Here is a 21,661-nt window from a genome sequence, read left to right as displayed (position 1 = left end):
CAGAGCACAGCTGGAAGAGAAGAGATTGTGAGCAGGAACATATAGCTGGAAGAGGTTGCAAAGGTATGGAAGAGCGAGGCCCTGGAGGGATTTATAGATGAGGACAAGAATTTGTAGTTGATATGCTGAGAGATAGGAGATGATGAGTGTCATGTATCCAAACATGTGTACAATTACATATGATGTGCCACCAGAGGGCACTACTATGGGAAACTTGTACACCAGCTGTATGGTCACTGAGGTGTGCCACCAGAGGGCACTGCAGTGGAAGACTTGTAGGTTACCTGTACAGGTGTGCCAGGCTTAATATAAAAGGCAGGCCACCATGTCTGATCATCACTCTGGAGTTACATTAAATGGACTAAGGTCACTACAGTTCAAGTGCAATACATTGCCTCGTGGAGTCGTTATCAGAGCATCTAAAGACATAACAATTGGCGACTAGATTACGGACTTTCACGCGAAAATGGCTAACCTTGGTACGCTGCAACAGTTCGCCGATGGTGATGATTGGGACGCCTTTGTGGAGAGGCTCGACTATTTCTTCACAGCAAACGACCTGGCAGGCTATAATCCGGCCACACTGGCTGATAAGCGCAGAGCTATCCTGCTCACCAGTTGTGGATCCACTGTCTATGGCCTCGTCACAGACTTGCTGGCACCAGCGAAGACAACGACCAAGACGAACGTGGAGCTTGTAATGCTGATCCAAGAACAACTCAAGCCCAAAGAGAGCATCCTCACAGCCAGACACCGGCTTTATACCCACCGATGGCCCGAAAGCCAGGAAATTGCAAAATGTGCTGCAGACCTCAGGAGGCTGGCGGCACTGTGTGATTTCAGCGAACACCTCACCGAAGCGCTGTGGGATATCTTTGTCATGGGAATCGGTCATGAGGGCCTTATTCACAGGCTACTATCTCCAGATACCACAGTCACACTGCAGAAGGATATCACCATGAGCCAGGCATTCATGACCTCGACCTGCGGCTCTAGGCGGATGACTCATCCCCAGGACTCAAACCCGGCAAGTACTGTGCACAGAAATGGCACCTTTTAGAGGCTGGACTGTAGAACGTGAATCTTCTCAGGAGAGAGAGAACAGGCCCCCAAGCCCCTTAACTCAGAGTTCACCGAGGGGGGGGCTAATTGAGTAGCTCCATGCTGGCGTTGCGGAGGGAATCACAAGGCTCACCAGTGCCGTTTTAAGGAATGTGTGTGTAAAGGCTGCAACACAAAGGGCCACCTCCAGCGAATGTGTAAAAGAAATATGATTCACTGTGTTGATGAAGAGTCTGCAGATGGCCATGAATCCAGCGCGGATTATGAAGCGGTAGTCAGAGAGGCAGCTCAGCCCCATGATGAGTTATATAGCATGTTTACCTGCACCACAGAATGTTCCCCGTTGAGGATGGAAGTCAAGATAAACGGCATTCCAGTCTTCATGGAAGTGGACACGGGGGTGAGCCAGTCAGTAATGAATCAAGAAACCTTTGAGAGGCTATGGGACAATCAAGCTGGTCCCACAGTTCAGGAAAAGCTGCGCACCTACACCGATTACCTTATCCCAGTTGTTGGTAGTGCAGATGTAAAGGTACTCCATGATGGCGCGGTGTTCAAGTTACCACTGTGGACTGTTGCAGGTGAAGGACCAACGCTACTCGGAAGAAGGTGGATGGAGAAGATCCACTGGAGCTGGGAAGATTTCATTCCTCCAGCAATCCGACATCCCCCACGCTCAGAGGTAAAGCAAGCCCTCACCTGAGGTTGGATCCGACACCAGAGAGCAGACCAGCACAGCACCCGAGGCACAGACCGCTCAGCTTGACTGCATGGAGATGATCCAGCTGAGATGACCCGAATGCACCTTCCAGGTTCCAGTGGCAGGACTCCGGAGGAAGAAAATCGGATCCAAAGGCGATTTCCCAGCCTCGGTGGCAGAACCGGGAATAAGAGGATCACAGCAGTCGACATAGTGGATGGAAGAAAGATGGCGCCCAAACCACGAGGTGAGGTGCTGAGAAAAAAAGATGGAGCAACACGTGGCACCAAACAGAAGAGGATTGGGGTAAAGAAAGCAAGGCTCTCTTAAAGGAGGCCTGCAATCCACCACACTTAAAGGGATAGGTCCACATTCTCAATCAATGTAATGTAAAGCTTGTAGTTGATGATCAGAGTTTTATACATGTAACAAGCAAAGAAAAGTCGTGCGACTGCAATCAGAGCTACAGTTTATCTACTATGAGTAATGAAACGTTGTGCGGTGTAGGATTTCAACTGCATTCAGTTAATGTAGCGGACAAACACCCATTGGGAGCACACAGGTCCAGCGTGCTACCCAATGCTGTACCCTGTGTCCCTGGGACCAGAGTGATACACCACGGAGTGTGGCCACAAGCAGCTAATGTAGACAAGCTGCAGAGCAAGTGATCTCAGGAGGGCAACGACACCCGATGGCACCAACCGCCACGAGCCTGAAAGAACAAACCGCGTTAAGGCGCAGCCCCCGGACCCAATCACCACCAAGACTACACCCGGGAACGAAGGGTCACCCGCAACGGTTCTCCCAAATGAGACCGGGACCAGCCAGGATCCCAAACCAAATAACGCCCAGGCAAGCGAGTCAGCAGTTCACTGCGCATTGCTCGACGACTGCTCCTCAGGGAGCAGCAACGACCCGGGGTGCAAGGAAAGGACAGGGAGGTCACACCTGCCCGCGCTAGGAGCAACGGCCCTGAGAGCAGGCAACTTGAACCAACCGGGTTCCCACTGCCAGCACTGGGCACCGCGCTGTCACCAGACTACCCGGACACCATCCAGTAGTTCTGGTACTAGTTTGTCCTCACCCACCGGTGCTGACACCAGTACTGATTCCAAGTATGTATCAAGTATGTACCTCACCAGTCAAATGTACTTGCCTCACAACTGTACCACAAATGTAAGGATGTAAATGCAATTTTTTTTTCTGGACTTGAATTGTATATGAATGTAATGAGCCACCGGCATAACCTATCTGTGGGGGAGAGAGAATGGAGTGGTCATGGACGTACAAACAGAAACATAACATAAGAATTAGGAACAGGAGTAGGCCATCTAGCCCCTCGAGCCTGCTCCGCCATTCAAAAAGATCATGGCTGATCTGGCCGTGAACTCAGCTCCACTTACCCGCCCGCTCCCCGTAACCCTTAATTCCCTTATTGGTTAAAAATCTATCTATCTGTGACTTGAATACATTCAATGAGCTAGCCTCAACTGCTTCCTTGGGCAGAGAATTCCACAGATTCACAACCCTCTGGGAGAAGAAATTCCTTCTCAACTCGGTTTTAAATTGGCTCCCCCATATTTTAAGGCTGTGCCCCCTAGTTCTAGTCTCCCCTACCAGTGGAAACAACGTCTCTGCCTCTATCTTGTCTATCCCTTTCATTATTTTACATGTTTCTATAAGATCACCCCTCATCCTTCTGAACTCCAACGAGTAAAGACCCAGTCTACTCAATCTATCATCATAAGGTAACCCCCTCATCTCCGGAATCAGCCTAGTGAATCGTCTCTCTACCCCCTCCAAAGCCAGTATATCCTTCCTTAAGTAAGGTGACCAAAACTGCACACAGTACTCCAGGTGCGGCCTCACCAATACCCTATACAGTTGCAGCAGGACCTCCCTGCTTTTGTACTCCATCCCTCTCGCAATGAAGGCCAACATTCCATTCGCCTTCCTGATTACCTGCTGCACCTGCAAACTAACTTTTTGGGATTGGGAAAGAAAAACAGTAAAAAGGAATATTATTTGAATGGGGAGAAATTACAACATGCTGAGATGCAGAGGGACCTGGGGATCCTTGTGCATGAAACTCTTCCAAAAGAGTTTCATGCACAAGGATCCCCAGGTCCCTCTGCATCTCAGCATGTTGTAATTTCTCCCCATTCAAATAATATTCCTTTTTACTGTTTTTCTTCCCAAGATGGATGACCTCACACTTTCCGACATTGTATTCCATCTGCCAAACCTTAGCCCATTCGCTTAACCTATCCAAATCTCTTTGCAGCCTCCCTGTGTCCTCTACACAACCCGCTTTCCCACTAATCTTTGTGTCATCTGCAAATTTTGTTACACTACACTCTGTCCCTTCTTCCAGGTCATCTATGTATATTGTAAACAGTTGTGGTCCCAGCACTGATCCCTGTGGCACACCACTAACCACCGATTTCCATTCGGAAAAGGACCCATTTATCCCGACTCTCTGATTTCTGTTCGCCAGCCAATTCTCTATCCATGCTAATACATTTCCTCTGACTCCGCGTACCTCTATCTTCTGCAGTAACCTTTTGTGTGGCACCTTATCGAATGCCTTTTGGAAATCTAAATACACCACATCCATCGGTACACCTCTATCCACCATGCTCGTTATATCCTCAAAGAATTCCAGTAAATTAGTTAAACATGATTTCCCCTTCATGAATCCATGCTGTGTCTGCTTGATTGCACTATTGCTATCTAGATGTCCCGCTATTTCTTCCTTAATGATAGTTTCAAGCATTTTCCCCACTACAGATGTTAAACTAACTGGCCTATAGTTATTTGCCTTTTGTCTGCCCCTTTTTTAAACAGAGGCGTTACATTAGCTGCTTTCCAATCCGCTGGTACCTCCCCAGAGTCCAGAGAAATTTGGTAGATTATAACCACCTTTGGTAGATTATAACCACCCGCACCTCTACTGCCAACGAAACACCACCCACTCACCCAAGATGGAAATGACCCTCCAAGGGTCAACCAGATAGAGCTAAGCCCAGAGCACAGTCAATGCTTGTAGCTGAATTTCACTAAGGACTTGGGGGGAGAATGATGTCATGTATCCAAACATGTCTACTGCTTGTACGATTACATATGATGTGCTACCAGAGGACACTACTATGGGAAACTTGTACACCAGCTGTATGGTCACTAAGGTGTGCCATCAGAGGGCACTACAGTGGGAGACTTGTAGGTTACCTATACAGGTGTGCCAAGTCTAGTATAAAAGGCAGGCCACCATATGTGATCATCACTCTGGAGTTACATTAAATGGACGAAGGTCACTACAGTTCAAGTACAATACATTGCCTCGTGGAGTCATTATCAGAGCATCTAAAGACATAAAAATGAAGATTGACAAGGACAGTGGTAACACACGAGTGGGACTTTGGTTATGATAAAATGCAGCTAGCAGAGTTCTGGATTAGTTAGAATTTATGTGGGCTCAGAAAGCAAGGAAAACATTGAAAAAGTTTAGTCAATACATTACAAAGCCATGAATGAAAATGTCAGAGAGCTAAAGACCAACTGGCCAATCAAGCCTACTCCAGATAGTCGTGATGCCTTAAGCACCATGATTCACAACACCATCTTGCAACTTGGACACATATCGCCGTTCCTTCATTGGGTCAAAATCCTGGAACTCTCTACCTAACAGCATTGTGGGAGTGCCTTCACTACATAGACCACAGTGGTTCAAGAAGGCCCACTACCAGCTTCTCAAGGGCAACTAGAGATGGGCATTAAAATGCTGACCTAGCCAGCAACACCCATTGTTATATATGTGGATTTGTACTTACTCTGTACAGCCACCAGATGGCTCATCCCCTGGAATCCCAAGGGATCCCATAATCCCTTGGGCGCACAGGTATTTAAGGAGGCTTCACAGGTTGGAGGGGCACTCTGGAGACCTGCAATAAAAGACTAAGGTCATACTTTACTTTGAGCACACAGTGTTCAGTCTGACTCTTTCTCCATAAACAACAACTGGCGATGAGATACAGATAGCAAACCCAAAGATGCAGAGAACAGTGGGTATCCTGGAGAAATTTTCTGAGGGAGATGATTGGGAAACTTTTGTGGAGCGACTCGACCAATACTTCGTGGCCAACGCGCTAGATGGGGACGAGAGCGCTGCCAAACGAACGGCGATCCTCGTCACCGTCTGTGGGGCACCAACGTATGGCCTCATGAAGAATCTGCTCACTCCAGCGAAACCCATCGAGAAAACATATGACGATTTGTGCATGCAGGTCCGAGAGCATTTGAACCCAAAGGAAAGTGTTCTGATGGCAAGGTACCGGTTCTACACCTACAAAAGGTCTGTAGGCCAGGAAGCGGCGAGTTATGTCGCCGAGCTAAGACACCTTGCAGTACATTGCGAATCTGAAGGACATTTGGAGCACATGCTCAGAGACTTTTTTGTGCTTGGCATTGGCCATGAAACCATACTTCGCAAACTTTTGATTGTAGAGACCCCAACCTTGAATAAGGCCATAGCGATAGCCCAGGCGTTCATTGCCACCAATGACAATACGAAGCAAATCTCTCAGCACACAAGTGCTGCTACAAGTACTGTGAACAAGGTGATGTTGTTTTCGAATCGTAACGTACAGGGCAGGTCACGCATATCTGCAGCTGCATGTCCGCAGATAACCCAGAGTCCAATATCAAGGGTGATGAATGCAAGGCCATTAATACCTTGTTGGCGCTGCGGGGGTGATCATCGTTTCCATTCATGCCGATTCATAGAGTACGTTTGCAAGGGCTGTAGAACAATAAGAAACCTCCAATGAGTGTGCAGGCTAAGCCTGTTAAACCTGCAAACCACTATGTTGCAGAGGAGGACAGATTCATGGAGGATCATGACGAAACAGAGCCTCAGATAGAGGAGGCAGAGATTCATGGAGAAATCGTACGACGATTTGTGCATGCAGGTCTGAGAGCATTTGAACCCAAAGGAAAGCGTTCTGATGGCGAGGTACCGGTTCTACACGTACAAAAGGAAGTGGCGAGTTATGTCGCATATTCACCACAAATTGTCCTCCGATAATGCAGAATGTTGAACTAAATGGTGTCAATGGAGCTGGACACGGGCGCGAGCCAGTCCATCATGGGCAAAAAGACTTTCGAAAGGTTGTGGTGCAACAAGGCCTCAAGACCAGGCTTAACTGCAGTTCGCACGAAACTAAGAACTTACACGAAAGAACTGATTCCTGTAATCGGCAGTGCTACCGTAAAAGTCTCCTACGATGGAGCGGTGCACAAGCTACCACTCTCGTTGTATCGGGCGATGGTCCCACGCTGCTTGGCAGGAGCTGGCTGGAAAATATACGCTGGAACTGGGACGACATCCCAGCGCTATTGCCCACTGACGACACTTCGTGTGATATGGTCTTAAACAAATTTATTTCGCTGTTCGAACCAGGCATCGGGAAATCCCAAGGAGCAAAAGTGCAGAACCACCTAATTCCAGGGGAGCGACCCATCCATCACAAGGCGAGAGTAGTACCGTTCATGATGAGAGAAAGGGTAGAGATTGAGCTAGACCGGTTGCAAAGAGAGGGCATCATTTTGCCGATCGAGTTCAGCGAGTGGGCCAGTCCTACTGTCCTTGTCCTCAAGGGAGACAGCACCGTCAGAATCTGTGGCGATTACAAAGTAACTATCAATTGTTTCTCCCTGCAGGACCAATACCCACTACCAAAAGCCGACGACTTCTTTGCAACGCTGGCGGGAGGAAAGACGTTCATGAAGCTGGATCTGACTTCAGCCTACATGACACAGGAACTGGAGGAATCATCAAAGGCTCTCACCTGCATCAACACGCACAAGGGCCTTTTTGTTTATAACAGATGCCCATTTGAAATCCAATCAGCGGCGGCGATATTCCAGAGAAACATGGAAAGTTTACTGAAGGCGGTCCCGCACACCGTGGTCTTCCAGGACGACATCTTGGTCACAGGTCGGAACACAGTCGAGCACCTGCAGAACCTGGAGGAGTTTCTTAAGTCGCCTCGACTCAACCGCGTGGGCTCAGGTTAAAACGCTCGATGTGCGTTTTCCTGGCGCCTGGAGTGGAGTTCTTGGGAAGGTGGATTGCGGCGGACGGCAACAGGCTCACCAATGCGAAGACGGAGGCAATCGAGAACGCACCGAGACCACAGAACGTGTTGGAGCTGCGGTCGTTTCTGGGACTCTGGAACTACTTTGGTAACTCAGCACACTGTTAGAACCACTACATGTCTTAATACGAAAAGGGGGCAAATGGGTTTGGGACAAAAGCCAAAAAAATGCCTTTGTAAAAGCGAGGAAATTGTTATGCTCAAACAAATTGCTTGTGTTGTATGATCAATGTAAGCGTTTGGTACTAGGATGTGATGCGTCATCATATGGCGTCGGGTGTGTATTGCAACAAGCTAATGACTTCGGGAAACTGCAACCAGTTGCTTATGCATCCAGGAGTCTGTCTAAGGCTGAGAGAGCCTACAGCGTGATTGAAAAAGAAGTGTTAGTGTGTATCTATGGGGTAAAGAAAATGCATCAATACCTGTTTGGGCTAAAATTCGAATTGGAAACTGACCATAAGCCACTTATATCCCTGTTTTCCGAGAGTAAAGGGATAAATACCAACGCATCGTCCGCATCCAGAGATGGGCGTTCACGTTGTCCACATACAACTATGCCATCCGCCACAGGTCAGGCACAGAAAACTACACCGATGCTCTCAGTAGGCTGTCATTGCCCACCACGGGGATGGAAATGGCGCAGCCCGCAGATCTAGCCATGGTTATTGAAGCACTTGAGAGTGAGCAATCACCCGTCACTGCCCGTCAGATCAAAACCTGGACAAGCCAGGACCCCTTATAGGGCCCAAGTTTCCACAAGAAAAAAAACGGGCGCCCCTCCGAGCTGGGCGCCCGTTTTTTGCGCCTAAAACGGCGCCTAAAAAAATCCTCGGTATTCTCCACCTACTTACAGGTCCTGTGGCCCTCGGCGCAGCCAGCGCGAGCTGTGGGGGGGGCGGAGCCAGGTCCCGGCGCTGAAAACAGTGCCGGGACCTCTGCACATGCGCGCTACAGTCGGCACACAAGTGCAGTAGCTCCAGGCGCCGAACTGTGTGGGAGGGGCCCGAAGCACGCAGCCCCTAGCCCTGGCCCAATGGCCTCACTGGGGCTGCGTGAATGAGGCTCCTCCCACGGCCAGCTCCTGCTCCCCACCCGACCAGACCCGACACTCGCTCCCCCCACCCCCCTCGACCCGACCCGACACCCGCTCCCCGCCCCCGACACCCGCTCCCCCCCCCCCGACCTGACCCGAGACCCGCTCCTGTTTCCTGACCGCCCCCCCTCTTCTCCCCCCCTCTCTCTTCTCCCCCTCTCCCTTCCTCTCCTCTCCCTCTCTCCCTTCTCCCCCTCTCCCCCTCCCCTCCCCTCTCCCCTCTCCCTCCCCCTCCCCTCTCTCTCCCTCCCCTCCCCCTCCCCTCTCTCTCCCTCCCCTCTCCCCTTCTCTCTCTCCCCCCCTCTCTCGCTCAGCGGCACGAACAGCTGCAGAATTCTCCCTGGCTGAAGCACTTTCACACAGGTAGGAAGATGGTTTATTTAATCTTTTCTTGGCTTATAAATGTTTATTCAGGTTGGATTTATTTGTATAATATTTGTAGAAGTATAAATAAGGATTTATTGTCGAATTTAATGAGTTCCCTTCCCCCCCACCTCGTTCTGGACGCCTAATTTGTAACCTGCGCCTGATTTTTTAATGTGTAGAACAGGTTTTTTCAGTTCTACAAAAATCTTCACTGGCGCCATTCTACTTTAGTTTGGAGTACATTTTCACTGTGGAAACTTTCAAATCAGGCGTCAGTGGCCAGACACGCCCCCTTTTGAAGAAAAAATTCTGTTCTAAACTAGAACTGTTCTACCTGACTAGAACTGCAGAAAATAAAATGTGGAGAATTGCGATTTCTAAAATAGTCCGTTCTCCACCAGTTGCTCCTAAAAATCAGGCGCGAATCATGTGGAAACTTGGGCCCATAATCTCTAGTCAAAAGCTATGTGCTTCATGGGAGCTGATCCAGTGTCCCATTGGAAATGCAGGAAGAGATAAAGCCGTTCCAGTGGCGCAAAGGTGAAATGTCTATCCAGGCAGATTGCCTTCTGTGGGGCAATCGAGTAGTGGTCCCCAAGAAGGGCAGAGGCACCTTCATCAATGACCTCCATATTACCCACTCAGGCACCGTAATGATGAAAGCGATAGCCAGATCCCACGTGTGGTGGCCCGGTATCGATGCGGACTTAGATTCCTGCGTTCACAGATGTAATACACGCTCGCAGTTAAGCAATGTACCCAGGGAGGTGCCGCTAAGTTCATGGTCTTGGCCCTCCCAACCGTGGTCTAGGGTACACGTCGACTATGCAGGCCTGTTCTTGGGTAAAATGTTCCTTGTGGTTATAGATGCATACTCCAAGTGGATTGAATGTGAGATAATGTCGTCTAGCACATCCGCTGCCACTACTGAAAGCCTGCGGGCCATGTTTGCCACACACGGCCTACCCGATGTCCTGGTGAGCGACAACGGGCCATGTTTTACCAGTGCTGAGTTCAAAGAATTCATGACCCGCAACGGGATCAAACATGTCACATCTGCCCCGTTTAAACCAGCGTCCAATGTTTCAGGCAGAGAGGGCAGTGCAAACCATCAAGCAAAGCTTGAAGAGGGTAACTGAAGGCTCACTGCAGACTCGCCTATCCCGAGTCCTGCTTAGCTACCGCACGAGACCACACTCACTCACTGGGATCCCATCTGCTAAACTGCTCATGAAAAGAGCACTTAAGACAAGGCTCTCGTTAGTTCATCCTGATCTACATGAACAGGTAGAGAGCAGGCGGCTTCAACAAAGTGCATACCATGATAGCGCAAATGTGAGATTGAAATCAATGATCCTGTATTTGTATTAAATTACGGACAAGGTCCCAAGTGGCTTCCCGGCACCGTCGTGGCCAAAGAGGGGAGCAGGGTGTTTCGGGTCAAACTTTCAAATGGACTCATTCACCGGAAACACTTGGATCAAATCAAACTCAGATTCATGGACTATCCTGAGCAACCCACCTTGGACCCTACCTTTTTTGATCCCCCAACATACACACCAGTGGCAACCGGCACCACGGTTGACCACGAAGCAGAACCCATCATCCACAGCAGCCGTGCAGGGCCCAGCACACCAGGCAGCCCAGCAAGGCCAGATGCACAGCAGCCCAGCGAGGGCCCAACAAATGATTCAACAACACCAGCTTTCACACCGAGACGATCAACCAGGGCAAGAAGGGCCCCAGATCGACTCACATTGTAAATAGTTACACTATTGACTTTGGGGGGATGGGGGGGCGAGTGTTGTTTGTATGTGGACTGTTATTTACTCTGTACAGCCACCAGAGGGCTCATTCCCCGCAGTCCCAAGTGATCCCATAATCCCTTGGGAGCATAGGTATTTAAGGAGGCTTCACAGGTTGGAGAGGCACTCTGGAGACCTGCAATAAAAGACTAAAGTCACACTTTACTTTGAGCTCAGTGTTCAGTCTGACTCTTTCTCCATACATAACACCCATATTCTGAGAAATAATTAAAAAAAAATCAGACATCCACAAATCACATGGATGCAGATCTAGTCAAAAGTTATCTATTTGATGCTTGCTTACTTTAAGGTCACTTGATGCATTATTTGCCAGGACCAAAGACCTCATCTTTTCCCCTAAGAACAAACACTCAGCTAGAGAGGATTTGTTACTTTTTCAGAGTTGCTGGCTTGTAAAAGTGCAAGGCCTCATTGATTAAACCCATGTAATGCAACAATATTTATGAACAGGAAAGGCTTCTATTTCATGAATGTGCAGGCATCATGCAAGTAGATGCCAAGTGACCTGGAAGTCGTCATTTTGCATTTACTCTACGTCAGTTTAAATTCCCACCATTTTTAAGGCATTTCTACTGGATCTTGAGTGGCCAGTGATATCTTTGCCAGCCGTGATTGAGGATACCACTGCAGAATCTAAGAACTGGTGCAGAAATAAATCATAATGAAGCACAAGGATAATTGTAATTGAGCATACAGTAGGAATGCTGAAACAATAATTCTGCTGTCTGGATAGGTCCAGGATTGTGTTGCAGTACAGCTTGGAACAGATACCAAACTAATAGCAATGGGCTGTATGCTTCATAAGTATGCAATGAGGAATGTAGTCATCATGCAGTAGGGCAAGAGGTGGGTCAGGAAGGGCCAGAGGAAGATAAACAATGGGATTGGAGAAGAAGTGTTTCCAGTCCCACCAGAGTAGTAGCATGGATGACAAATGCATTTAGTGAAGAACTATTTCACTTAAACTTGAAAGCTCCCACCCACTCCCCAGTATAAGCATTTCAAAATCCTATTCCTAAAGAACTGTTGCAGCACATTCAAGCATCATCATCATCCCGTGTTACACTTAAATACACAGCCACCACTCATGCATGCCCATCATTCCCTGATGCATAAAAGAGGATCAAGACAAAAGTAATCGCTGCACCCAGTTATAGTTCAAATTCCAAAGATTTAGTAATGCTACAGTATTGGGTGGAGTTGTTGGGGGTGAAAATGGTTTTGGGCAGTTAAGAAAAACAACAATAGCAAATCTGCAGCCCGTTTAAAACCCGCCTGATTTTCTTTGCCATTTCAGTATTCCACTTCCCTTTCAGTACTGATGTCCTTCAAATCTTTCAGAATGTAGTATGTACATCACATAAAGAGAGTCTTGCAGTTGTATAGCACTTCTCAGAAACATTCTGCTTCACATACAGTCAACTACTTTGAAGGATTATATAAGCAAATGTGGCAGAGATGAATGACCAATCAATTAGTTTTGGCGATGTTATTGATGAGGAATATTGGCCAGGACACTCTGAGAAATTCCTGTTCTTCTTCAAAAAGTGCCATGAGATAAATAAAACTTAAGACTTGCATTTATATAGCACCTTTCACAACCATCGGACATCTCAAAGCGATTTACAGCCAATGAAGTACTTTTGGAGTGTGGTCACTGTTGTAATGTGGGAAACATATTTAACATCCATCTGAACCACAGAATATAGCATACAAAAAACTGATTTTCAACTAACATGTGAAATTAATTTTCAAAACAGGATATATCACAGATCATAAGGTATGGTAGCCTAGTAGTTATGGTACTGGACCAGCAATTCAGAAGTCATGAGTTCAAATCCCACTAGGACAAATTGTGGAATTGAATTCAATAAATCTGGTAATTAATGGGCTAAAGTCAATCTAAGTACAAATTGGGTGGTGTATAAAATGATTTCCCACCAAGCAGGTTAGGTTAAAATGATTCTCTTGGTGTCAGTCCAAAACCCATCCACTGCAGTAAAAAAAAAGAGACCCAGGGAATGTTAACTTCGGGCCTCATTTAAATCCCGGCGACCAACTTCCCACCTGTCCTGGCCATGAAGTTGGCTAAAAGTAGCAGACATTCATCACTGATATCAGGTAAGTAGCAGGATCAGATGCTGGGGTCCTCACAATCAACCCCCCCCGATCATGGTGAGATACAGGCAGTGGAGGCTTAAGATTTTCATGTGGGGCGAGAAGGAAAGTGAAACATATATAACAGGAACATATTTTTCCTTAAAGTGTTACACAAATTAGAACTGAATAAAACATGCATTGTACAATTTGTCCAGTTAACTGAAACAAATCTTAGCCTGATTTTTATTTCTATTGACCTCAATGTCAAGAGTGATGTAAAACAGGCTGCCAATTCACTATCACCCATTTTACACTATTGCACAAAGTCAAAATTACCCCTTCTGTCTCCAATGTTTCCTTTTTCTCTTCCTGAGGTGGTGAAGGCTATGATTCTGAGAGGGCTCTTTACTTTGTTTGAATGATGTGAACCTGACAGTGAGGCTAGGCACTCTATTTTATCATGGGCACATTATATCTGAGCCTGATCTTGTAGGTGTGCTGCCAATAAGGTTTTCTGAATAGCCATCAGGGAATCCTGGCTAATTTATGTTTCTCTCAGCCTAATCAGGAGAAATTGAGGCCAACTGTAGATCAACTCATGAATCTGGAACGTTCTAGTTTATATGACTCTGTTATTATGCTATTTATTCATAAAGGTATGAGGGATCAACAATTTTTTTTCTGTTCCTACTAAGTTACAGACCTTTACTAGATTGTAAAGGTAAATAAACAATTCAGAAGTCGGTCTTTTTGTTCAAGTTATTCATTTGTTGAGATTAGACTTGTGAACAGTGCAAGACCAATCTAACACTGTTGTGGCCTCTTACTGGCTGTTTATAGAGTTTATGTATTTGACAATAGTATGATACTATTAACAGTCGCTCATATAAATTTAATACAACACTTGTTCAAATATCACAAAAACAATTGTTATTAAATTTTAGGTCCCAAACATTGGTAAATAAAGAGCTTAATTTGATTCCATTTACATCATAGTAAACATACAAGCTCATTTTTGGCATGACCAAAAAAGCAATTATCCTTCCACATGTTGTAGCACATCTCTTGCAGTACACCATCAATTATAGGAAGAGACTTAAAATTGTATTCACGAATGGGCCAGGTATCCATGAGTGGAAGAATTGTTCCCTGATTAACTACATTTTGTTTTATCATGCAGAGAAAATTGTCCCATAATTTGAGCTAAACCATACAAAGCCATTTCCTCCCTGACATATCTCTGGAATTCTGGCTTTCCAAGGTGAAAAAATGCCAGAAATCAATGCTCATGAGCAAATAAATAATTAATTTGAAGCAAATGCAAAAAAAGTGCAATCAAAACCAGTACCTGGAAGCATGGTGAGGTGCAATTATAGAAAGCAATGGCAGTATACACATCAAAAATAAAATTTCACTGATGATAAACAGATGGTTCATAAATTTGCTTTAGCTATTCGGTTCTGTGAAATCAAAGGTGATGAATCTGACCCAAATCAACTTTTAATTGAGAAATACATAGACAGCATTCCACAGATATATCAATTAAGGCAATTTGTATCTATCACATTATTTTGATTTGATTAATGATTAGTTCATTTTCAACTAAATTAATTTGGTCAGATAAGTTAAATTTTTTTCGCACTCACCACTCAGAGATAAAGTTGCTTTTTCCTCCTTTTTCAAATCTAACAAATCATCTATAGTCTCTAATGAAGGAAAGTTTTAAAATGTTGTTAGCACTTTATTCAAAGATCTCGCCAACAGATAGAAAAAATTAATGCCTTACAGGCATTGCAATAAATGCATTGAGGATAACGTTACCTGATCTATGTTGATTGCTTGAAGACAATGCCTCCAAAGATGAAAAGGCATCTTTTTCCATTACAAGGGATAGTGGAGTACCTAAAAATATCCAAGTGCAAATTCAGATTACTGACAAGTAATTGTAGTTTCAGAAAATTGCAAACTCCCCAATTGCTGAAGGTAAGACTGAATAAAAAGATTTGGTTGAAAGCGAAGAAAGAACTCAGGCTGTAATTTTCCCATTGCTGAGCATGCGGGTTTGGGGGTGGGTCGGCAGTAAAAATTCCGGAAATAGCAAGCGTGTCGGGAATCCACCGTCACCCTGCCGCCTCGCGCATTTAACTATGGCAGCTTTGAAGGCGCAACACGGACCTGATCGGCAGAGGCAGGCAACCTCATTGAAATCATTAAGTACTTGTTGAGGAACACTTAAGACTGAGTTTAACTGCAGGAGCATGGAACTCACGGAGGTCGGGTACCTCCCCTATGAAGGCTATTGGCGAGTTCATTGATTGAAAGCTGGGAAAAACACCTAATACTCCAACATTCCACTTCATTACTTGCCTCATGTAAAGGCTCTTGCTGACTCCATTTTGTCCACAGATTTGGATGTCAGCAGGTCATTTTTGAAACCTCGGAAGCCACTATCACCACAACATTGCAACTCACTATCACAACATTGAGGAATTGGTCCTCTGATTTCTACTTTACCTGCCATCTACTACATCAGCATGGGTGCCACTTATACAATCTCACCTTGGTCCTCAGAATTGGACTAAGATGAGTCCCAGTACCAACACCACCAGCCACACCAGCAGCAACCACAGCAGCAGCCTTCTCCTCAATGACCTGATGCTCCAGAGGAGAGAGGAGCTCAGCACGGGGTTGCACCCCACCAGAGTCGATATCCCCAAAACAGGGTATACAGGCAGAGGATGAGCTTCCGCAACATGCCTGAGCAGCCAGGTCGTCGCAGACATTTGTAGCTTGCTGGAACAAGACCTGTTGTCAGAGGTCCTGGCAGACACTCCTTTCCAGTGGCTGTCAATGTCACCAGCGCCCTCAACCTCATGGCATCGGTCACCTCAGCCTCTTTTCCAGCGATCTGCAGCAGACATTTGCAGGATCTTGCAATCGGCCGCCCACAGATGCATCACCCAGGTGACCGATGCCATGTTTCACAAGTAAGCCAATGATATCAACTTTGCCACTGATGAGGCCAGTGTCACTGAGCGCTCGGCTTTGCGGCTCTAGCTGAGTTCCCACAGGTGCAGGGCATCATTGACTGCACACATGTGGCCAACAGGGCACCCCATCGTAACCGAGGGGTGTTTGTGAACTGCAAGAGCCTCCACTACCTCAATGTGCAGCTTGTCTGCAACCATAAAAAGATAATTTTGCAAGTGTCCGCCAGATTCCAAGGCAGCGGTCATGACTCTTTTGTGCTGCGTCAGTCCATCGTCCCTCGGTTCTTCGCAACTCCAAACAGACTTACTGGCTGGCTGCTTGGAGACAAGGGCAATCCACTGAAGACATGACTCATGACACCCTTGAGGAGGCCAAGAACTGAGGCCAAGAAGGTTTATAATGAGAGCCATATGTCGACCAGATGTATCATAGAGCAAACAATAGGCATGCTGAAAATGCGCTTCAGATGCCTTGACAGATCTGGAGGAGCCCTTCAGTATGCACCAGCCAGGGGCTCTAGAATCATCATCGTTTGCTGCTCTGTGCACAACATAGCGCAGCAGCGAGGATTGGAGCTGTAGAAGGAGCAAGGCCCAGGGCACACAACCTCTTCAGAGGAGGAGGAGCAGGTGGAAAATGAGGAGGAACCACCTGAGGTGAAGATGGGACCAGCAGCAGGGCACATTGCTGGCCGGCCTGGCTTCATCTTGGTCAGATTTACTTAACATGCTCCAATACAGCCACATGCTTACCACATGTTGTGCCAAGTTCGCCCCCAACTACATCATAAAGCATCCCTACAATCCCTACCAAGCTATTCCTCTCACCCAAAGTCCCAATGCTCGATGTTAAGTAATGACTCACAATTTACTCCAAGTGACAAAGTCACTTCCAAGGTTTAGGGCAAAAATGGACAGGACCAGAAAGTGATGCAAAGAAACATATTTATTTGTGTCATCAAAATAATTGAAATTTAACACTAAAATGTTTTCATACTTTTGTGCCATTTTTCTTTTCTGAGTAGCCGGCTTCTACCCTTATGGTTTCAGAAGAGGTAGAGGCCGGCTGCTCACTTCCCTGCTGCGACTTGTTAAGACACTTTTGACAGACCTCCTCGAGGTTTTGGAAACTGAGATGGCCCCACCAAATTGTGCTCCTCCTGCGACTGTGAAGGGGAACACTCAGACATTGGGATCTGAGGAAGTACGTGGAGCTTGTTATGTATGTAAACCTCACCAATATGTAAGACTTGCCACCAGGGGGTACACCTGTGGGAGACCTAAGGGTCACCTGTGCATCCTGGGCAAGCAGGTATAAAAGGTAATCTACCATGCTGCTTCCTCACTCTGGAGTCACATTAAAGAGACCAAGGTCACAAAAGTTTGAGCTTACAATACAGTCTTGTGGAGTTATTCTGAACATAACAATTGGCAATGAGTAACGGATCACGAACTTTCACACGGTAATGGCTGCCGTTGGTATTCTTGAGAGATTTGTTGAGGATGATGATTGGGAAGCCTTCGTTGAGCGTCTCGACCAGCACTTCGTGGCCAACGAACTGGACAAGGCTGAGACGGCGATCAAACGTAGGGTGATTCTCCTCACTGTATGTGGGTCTTCGATATATGGCCTTTGTTGTGTATGCAGAAAGAGTCAGACTGAACACTGTGAGCTCAAAGTAAAGTGTGACCATAGTCTTTTATTGCAGGTCTCCAGAATGCCTCTGCAACCTGTGAAGCCTTCTTAAATACCTGTGCTCCCAAGGGATTATGGGATCCCTTGGGACTGCGGGGAATAAGCCCTCTGGTGGTTGTAGAGAGTAAATACAAGTCCACGTATGTAACAGCCTCCTCAAAAATCTGCTGGCACTGGACAAACCAACGGACAAGACTTACACAGAGCTGTGGATGCTGATTCGGGAACATCTCAAGCCGAAGGAGAGCATCTTAATGGCCAGGTATTGCTTTTACACACACCATCGCTCCAAGGGCCAAAATGTGGTGAGCTTTGTTGCTGACCTAAGACGCTTTGCGGGACAGTGCGAATTTGCCGGATCTATGGGGGAAATTTTGAGGAACTTTTTCGTGCCTGGAATCGGCCATGAGGTCATTCTTTGCAAACTGCTGTCTGCCGAATCCCTAGATCTGAGCAAGGCCATCACGATAGCCCAGGCCTTCATATCCACGAGCGACAACACGAAACAGATATCTTCACAGAATTGAAGCTCACCGGCAAGTACTGTGCATAAAATAATGCTTTCAGCAGGCAGAACTGTTCATGGCAGGGCCTACATGACCGCAGAGGCCAGACCTAGGATGACTTAGAGTCCGCTGTGGGGTGTGAATGCGTATCCATTAACACCATGTTGGCGCTGTGGGGGCAGTCATAGAGCCCATCAATGTTGATTCAAGCCCTATGTGTGCAAGGGCTGTGGAACAATGGGGCACCTCCAGCGAATGTGCAAATGACCTGTGACTCACCATGTGGCAGAGTCAGGAGAGGATGATCGATCCAGCGAGGATCACGCTGAACGAGGAGAGGCAACTCAACCTGAGGATGAAGAGGAAGTATATGGGTTACACACCTTCACCACCAAAAGCCCTCCGATAATGTTAAAAGTTGAACTTAACAGCACTCCAGTCTCCGTGGAATTAGACACGGGGACGAGTCAATCAATAATGAGCCAGAAGGCATTCGAGAGGCTGTGGAACGACAAAGCACATCGACCCAAGCTGATCCCAATTCAGGCAAAGCTGCGCACCTACACCAAGGAACTGGTAGCAGTTATTGGTAGTGCGGACATAAGAGTATCCCATGAGGGAGCGGTGCACGATTTACCACTGTGGATTGTTTCAGGTGATGGGCCAACACTGTTTGGTAGAAGGTGGATGGGGAAGATTCGATGGAACTGGGAAGACATCTCCCAGTTCTCTGGCGAACGACATCTCCCTTGCTCAAAGGCCGAGAAAGCATCCCACCTTCAGCTGAACCAGGCATCGAAATGCAGATCCATTTGCAGATCCCCGAGGCACAGGCCGCTCATCACGACCACGAGGAGGTAAAGATCAACCGAGCAGCGGTACAGGCGCAGTATCCACCACCTAAAGCCGACGACCTCTTCGCGACGATGGAAGAGGCTCCAGGTCGACCATGCAGAGTGGGACTCCGTCCGAAACGATCTGAATGCGTCTTCCCGACGCCAGAGACAAAATCCCTGGGGAGGAAGATCGCGGCAGTTGGCATCACGAACACGGATGAGAATGCGTCCAGACCATGGGACGAAAGTCTGTCCAGACCACGGGACAAGACAGCGTCCAGACCACGGGATGTCGCCGCAATGAAACAGAGGCATGTGTTGACCAGAAAGGAAGACGACTGGGCTTGGGGCAAAGGTAAAGGGGTGGCCGCTGAGAAGGCCAGAAACCCACTATGTTCCAATAAGTTGTTTGCACTGTGTAACCCATGTGAGTGTTCTTTCGCGGCTAATGTATTATCATATGGGGTCGGGGGTCCCTTACAACAAGCCAAAGTAGCGGGCGAACCCCAACTGGTTGTATATGTATCTAACAAAGTATTTGTAGTAAGTGATGTGTTATCACACAGTGTCAGGCGTGTTTTAAAGCAGCGGGCGAGCCCCAACCGGTTGTACATGTATCCAATAAGTTAACCAAGGCAGTAGCCTGCGCTCACGGGACAAAAAAGACGTACCAAAGAGTTTCCCAATATTTGCTCGAGTCAGACAAGCTGCCAATCTCAGTTTTTGGAGAGCAGAGGCACTATTATCAATGCTTTGTTTCGAATATGTCTAACACTGTCTGTGCACTGTAACATGATCCACCATGGGCTAGGGACTGAGAACGGCGCTGATGCCCTCAGTTGGCTACCATTGCCCACCATCGGGGTGGAAACAGCGCAGTCAGCAGACCTGGTCGTTGTTATGGAAGTGCTAGAATGCGAGGGGTCAACCGTAACATCTCCCCAGTTTACGACCTGGACCAGCCAGGATCCCATGTTACCGCCTGCTAACGGCAAACCGCTAGACAGGATGTTGCAGCTTATCTGTCACAAAGACGAAATGCTCAACCCATCAGATTGCACCCTATGGGGAAACCCTGCAACGCTGCATAGAAAGGCAGGGAGGCTACACACAGTTGGCGGTCCGGGGCCTCCATACCATAGCCCAGGATCCACGGGGGCCACGCGGCCTCCCGCCACTACTGAAAGTCTCAAGGTCATAGTGGCCATCCATGGCTTGCCAGACTTTAGGGTCAGTGACAATAGTCCGGCGCAGGCAAGCCAAGCACCGTATGTGTCATGGTAGACTCCCTACAGAGCCAGCTATCCCGGGTGCTACGCAGTCACCGGACGGAATCACTCAGAACCGAGCCTTCCGTATGCTATCAACAGAGAATGTACCATGATCGCACGGCTCCTCCATGCAACATCAGAATAAATGATGTAGACCATATTCATGGCCCCAGATGGGCTGCTAGCACTGTATTAGCCACAGAGGGGAATGGAGTGTTTGTGATGAAAATGGAGTGTTTGTTGTGAAACCATGTAATGGGCAAATGCAGAAAGCATTTGGACCAGACCAAACTGCGAGCTACTGATAACCAGGAACCACTGTGAAAAGATCTGGCCCCCAGCGACCCATGAACACAATCGACCTCACTGTCAACCACGAGATGAACCCACCATGCCCAACAGTCCAGCCGCGAGGCCGTGCAGCAATGATCCGACCAACTCACCCAGGTCAGGACTTCAACTCAGGCGATCGACCCGGGAACGCAGAGCGCCAGATCGCCTCAACTTGTAAATAACTTGTACATAAGACTTTTGCGGGGGGGGGGGGGGGGGAAGTGATGTTATGTATGTATGTAAACATCACCAATATGTAAGACTTGCCACCAGGGGGCACACCTGTGGGAGACCTAAGGGTCACCTGTGTTATCCTGGGCAAGCAGGTGTAAAGGTAATCTACCATGCTGCTTTCTCACTCTGGAGTCACATTAAAGAGACCAAGGTCACAACAGTTTGAGCTTACAATACAGTCTTGTGGAGTTATTCTAAACATAATAGGGCTCTGACTGAGGGGGGACAACGGGAAGGAAGTGGGAATGCTTTGAGAAGAGCCCCCACTTCCATGTCCCCTCTCACCATCATCCCTCTCATGGGCCACCCGCACTTCCCTGCTAGCAAGGAGCTGGAGAGCACCTTGCTGCACAGCAGTAGGATGATGAACGCCCAAGTCTATGCTTACATCCCTCCTTGAGAGGAGGTCTATGAGCGCCTGACATCTGTTGTCCACAGGTAGCATGTGCTCATGTGACTGGTGTATTTGCTGCTCCATGGAACAGTATAA

General features: G+C 47.4%; 1 protein-coding gene across 1 annotated transcript in view; it reads right to left on the bottom strand.

Annotated features, from left to right (window-relative positions):
* The window catches only part of ica1 (islet cell autoantigen 1), a 384,634-nt gene that overhangs the window by 68,295 nt on the left and 294,678 nt on the right, over nt 1-21,661 (bottom strand). Inside the window, exons 11-12 of the mRNA XM_070881029.1 lie at nt 15,127-15,207; nt 14,952-15,011 (exon numbers count right to left, since the gene is read on the bottom strand). Coding sequence (XP_070737130.1) covers nt 14,952-15,011; nt 15,127-15,207 — 141 coding nt within the window. The remainder of the gene's footprint in view (nt 1-14,951; nt 15,012-15,126; nt 15,208-21,661) is intronic.

The sequence above is a fragment of the Pristiophorus japonicus genome, chromosome 5, assembly GCF_044704955.1.
Source record: "Pristiophorus japonicus isolate sPriJap1 chromosome 5, sPriJap1.hap1, whole genome shotgun sequence".
NCBI lineage: Eukaryota > Metazoa > Chordata > Chondrichthyes > Pristiophoridae > Pristiophorus > Pristiophorus japonicus.
Note: the sequence above shows the minus strand (reverse complement) of the source record. Positions and strands in the feature narration are given on the sequence as shown.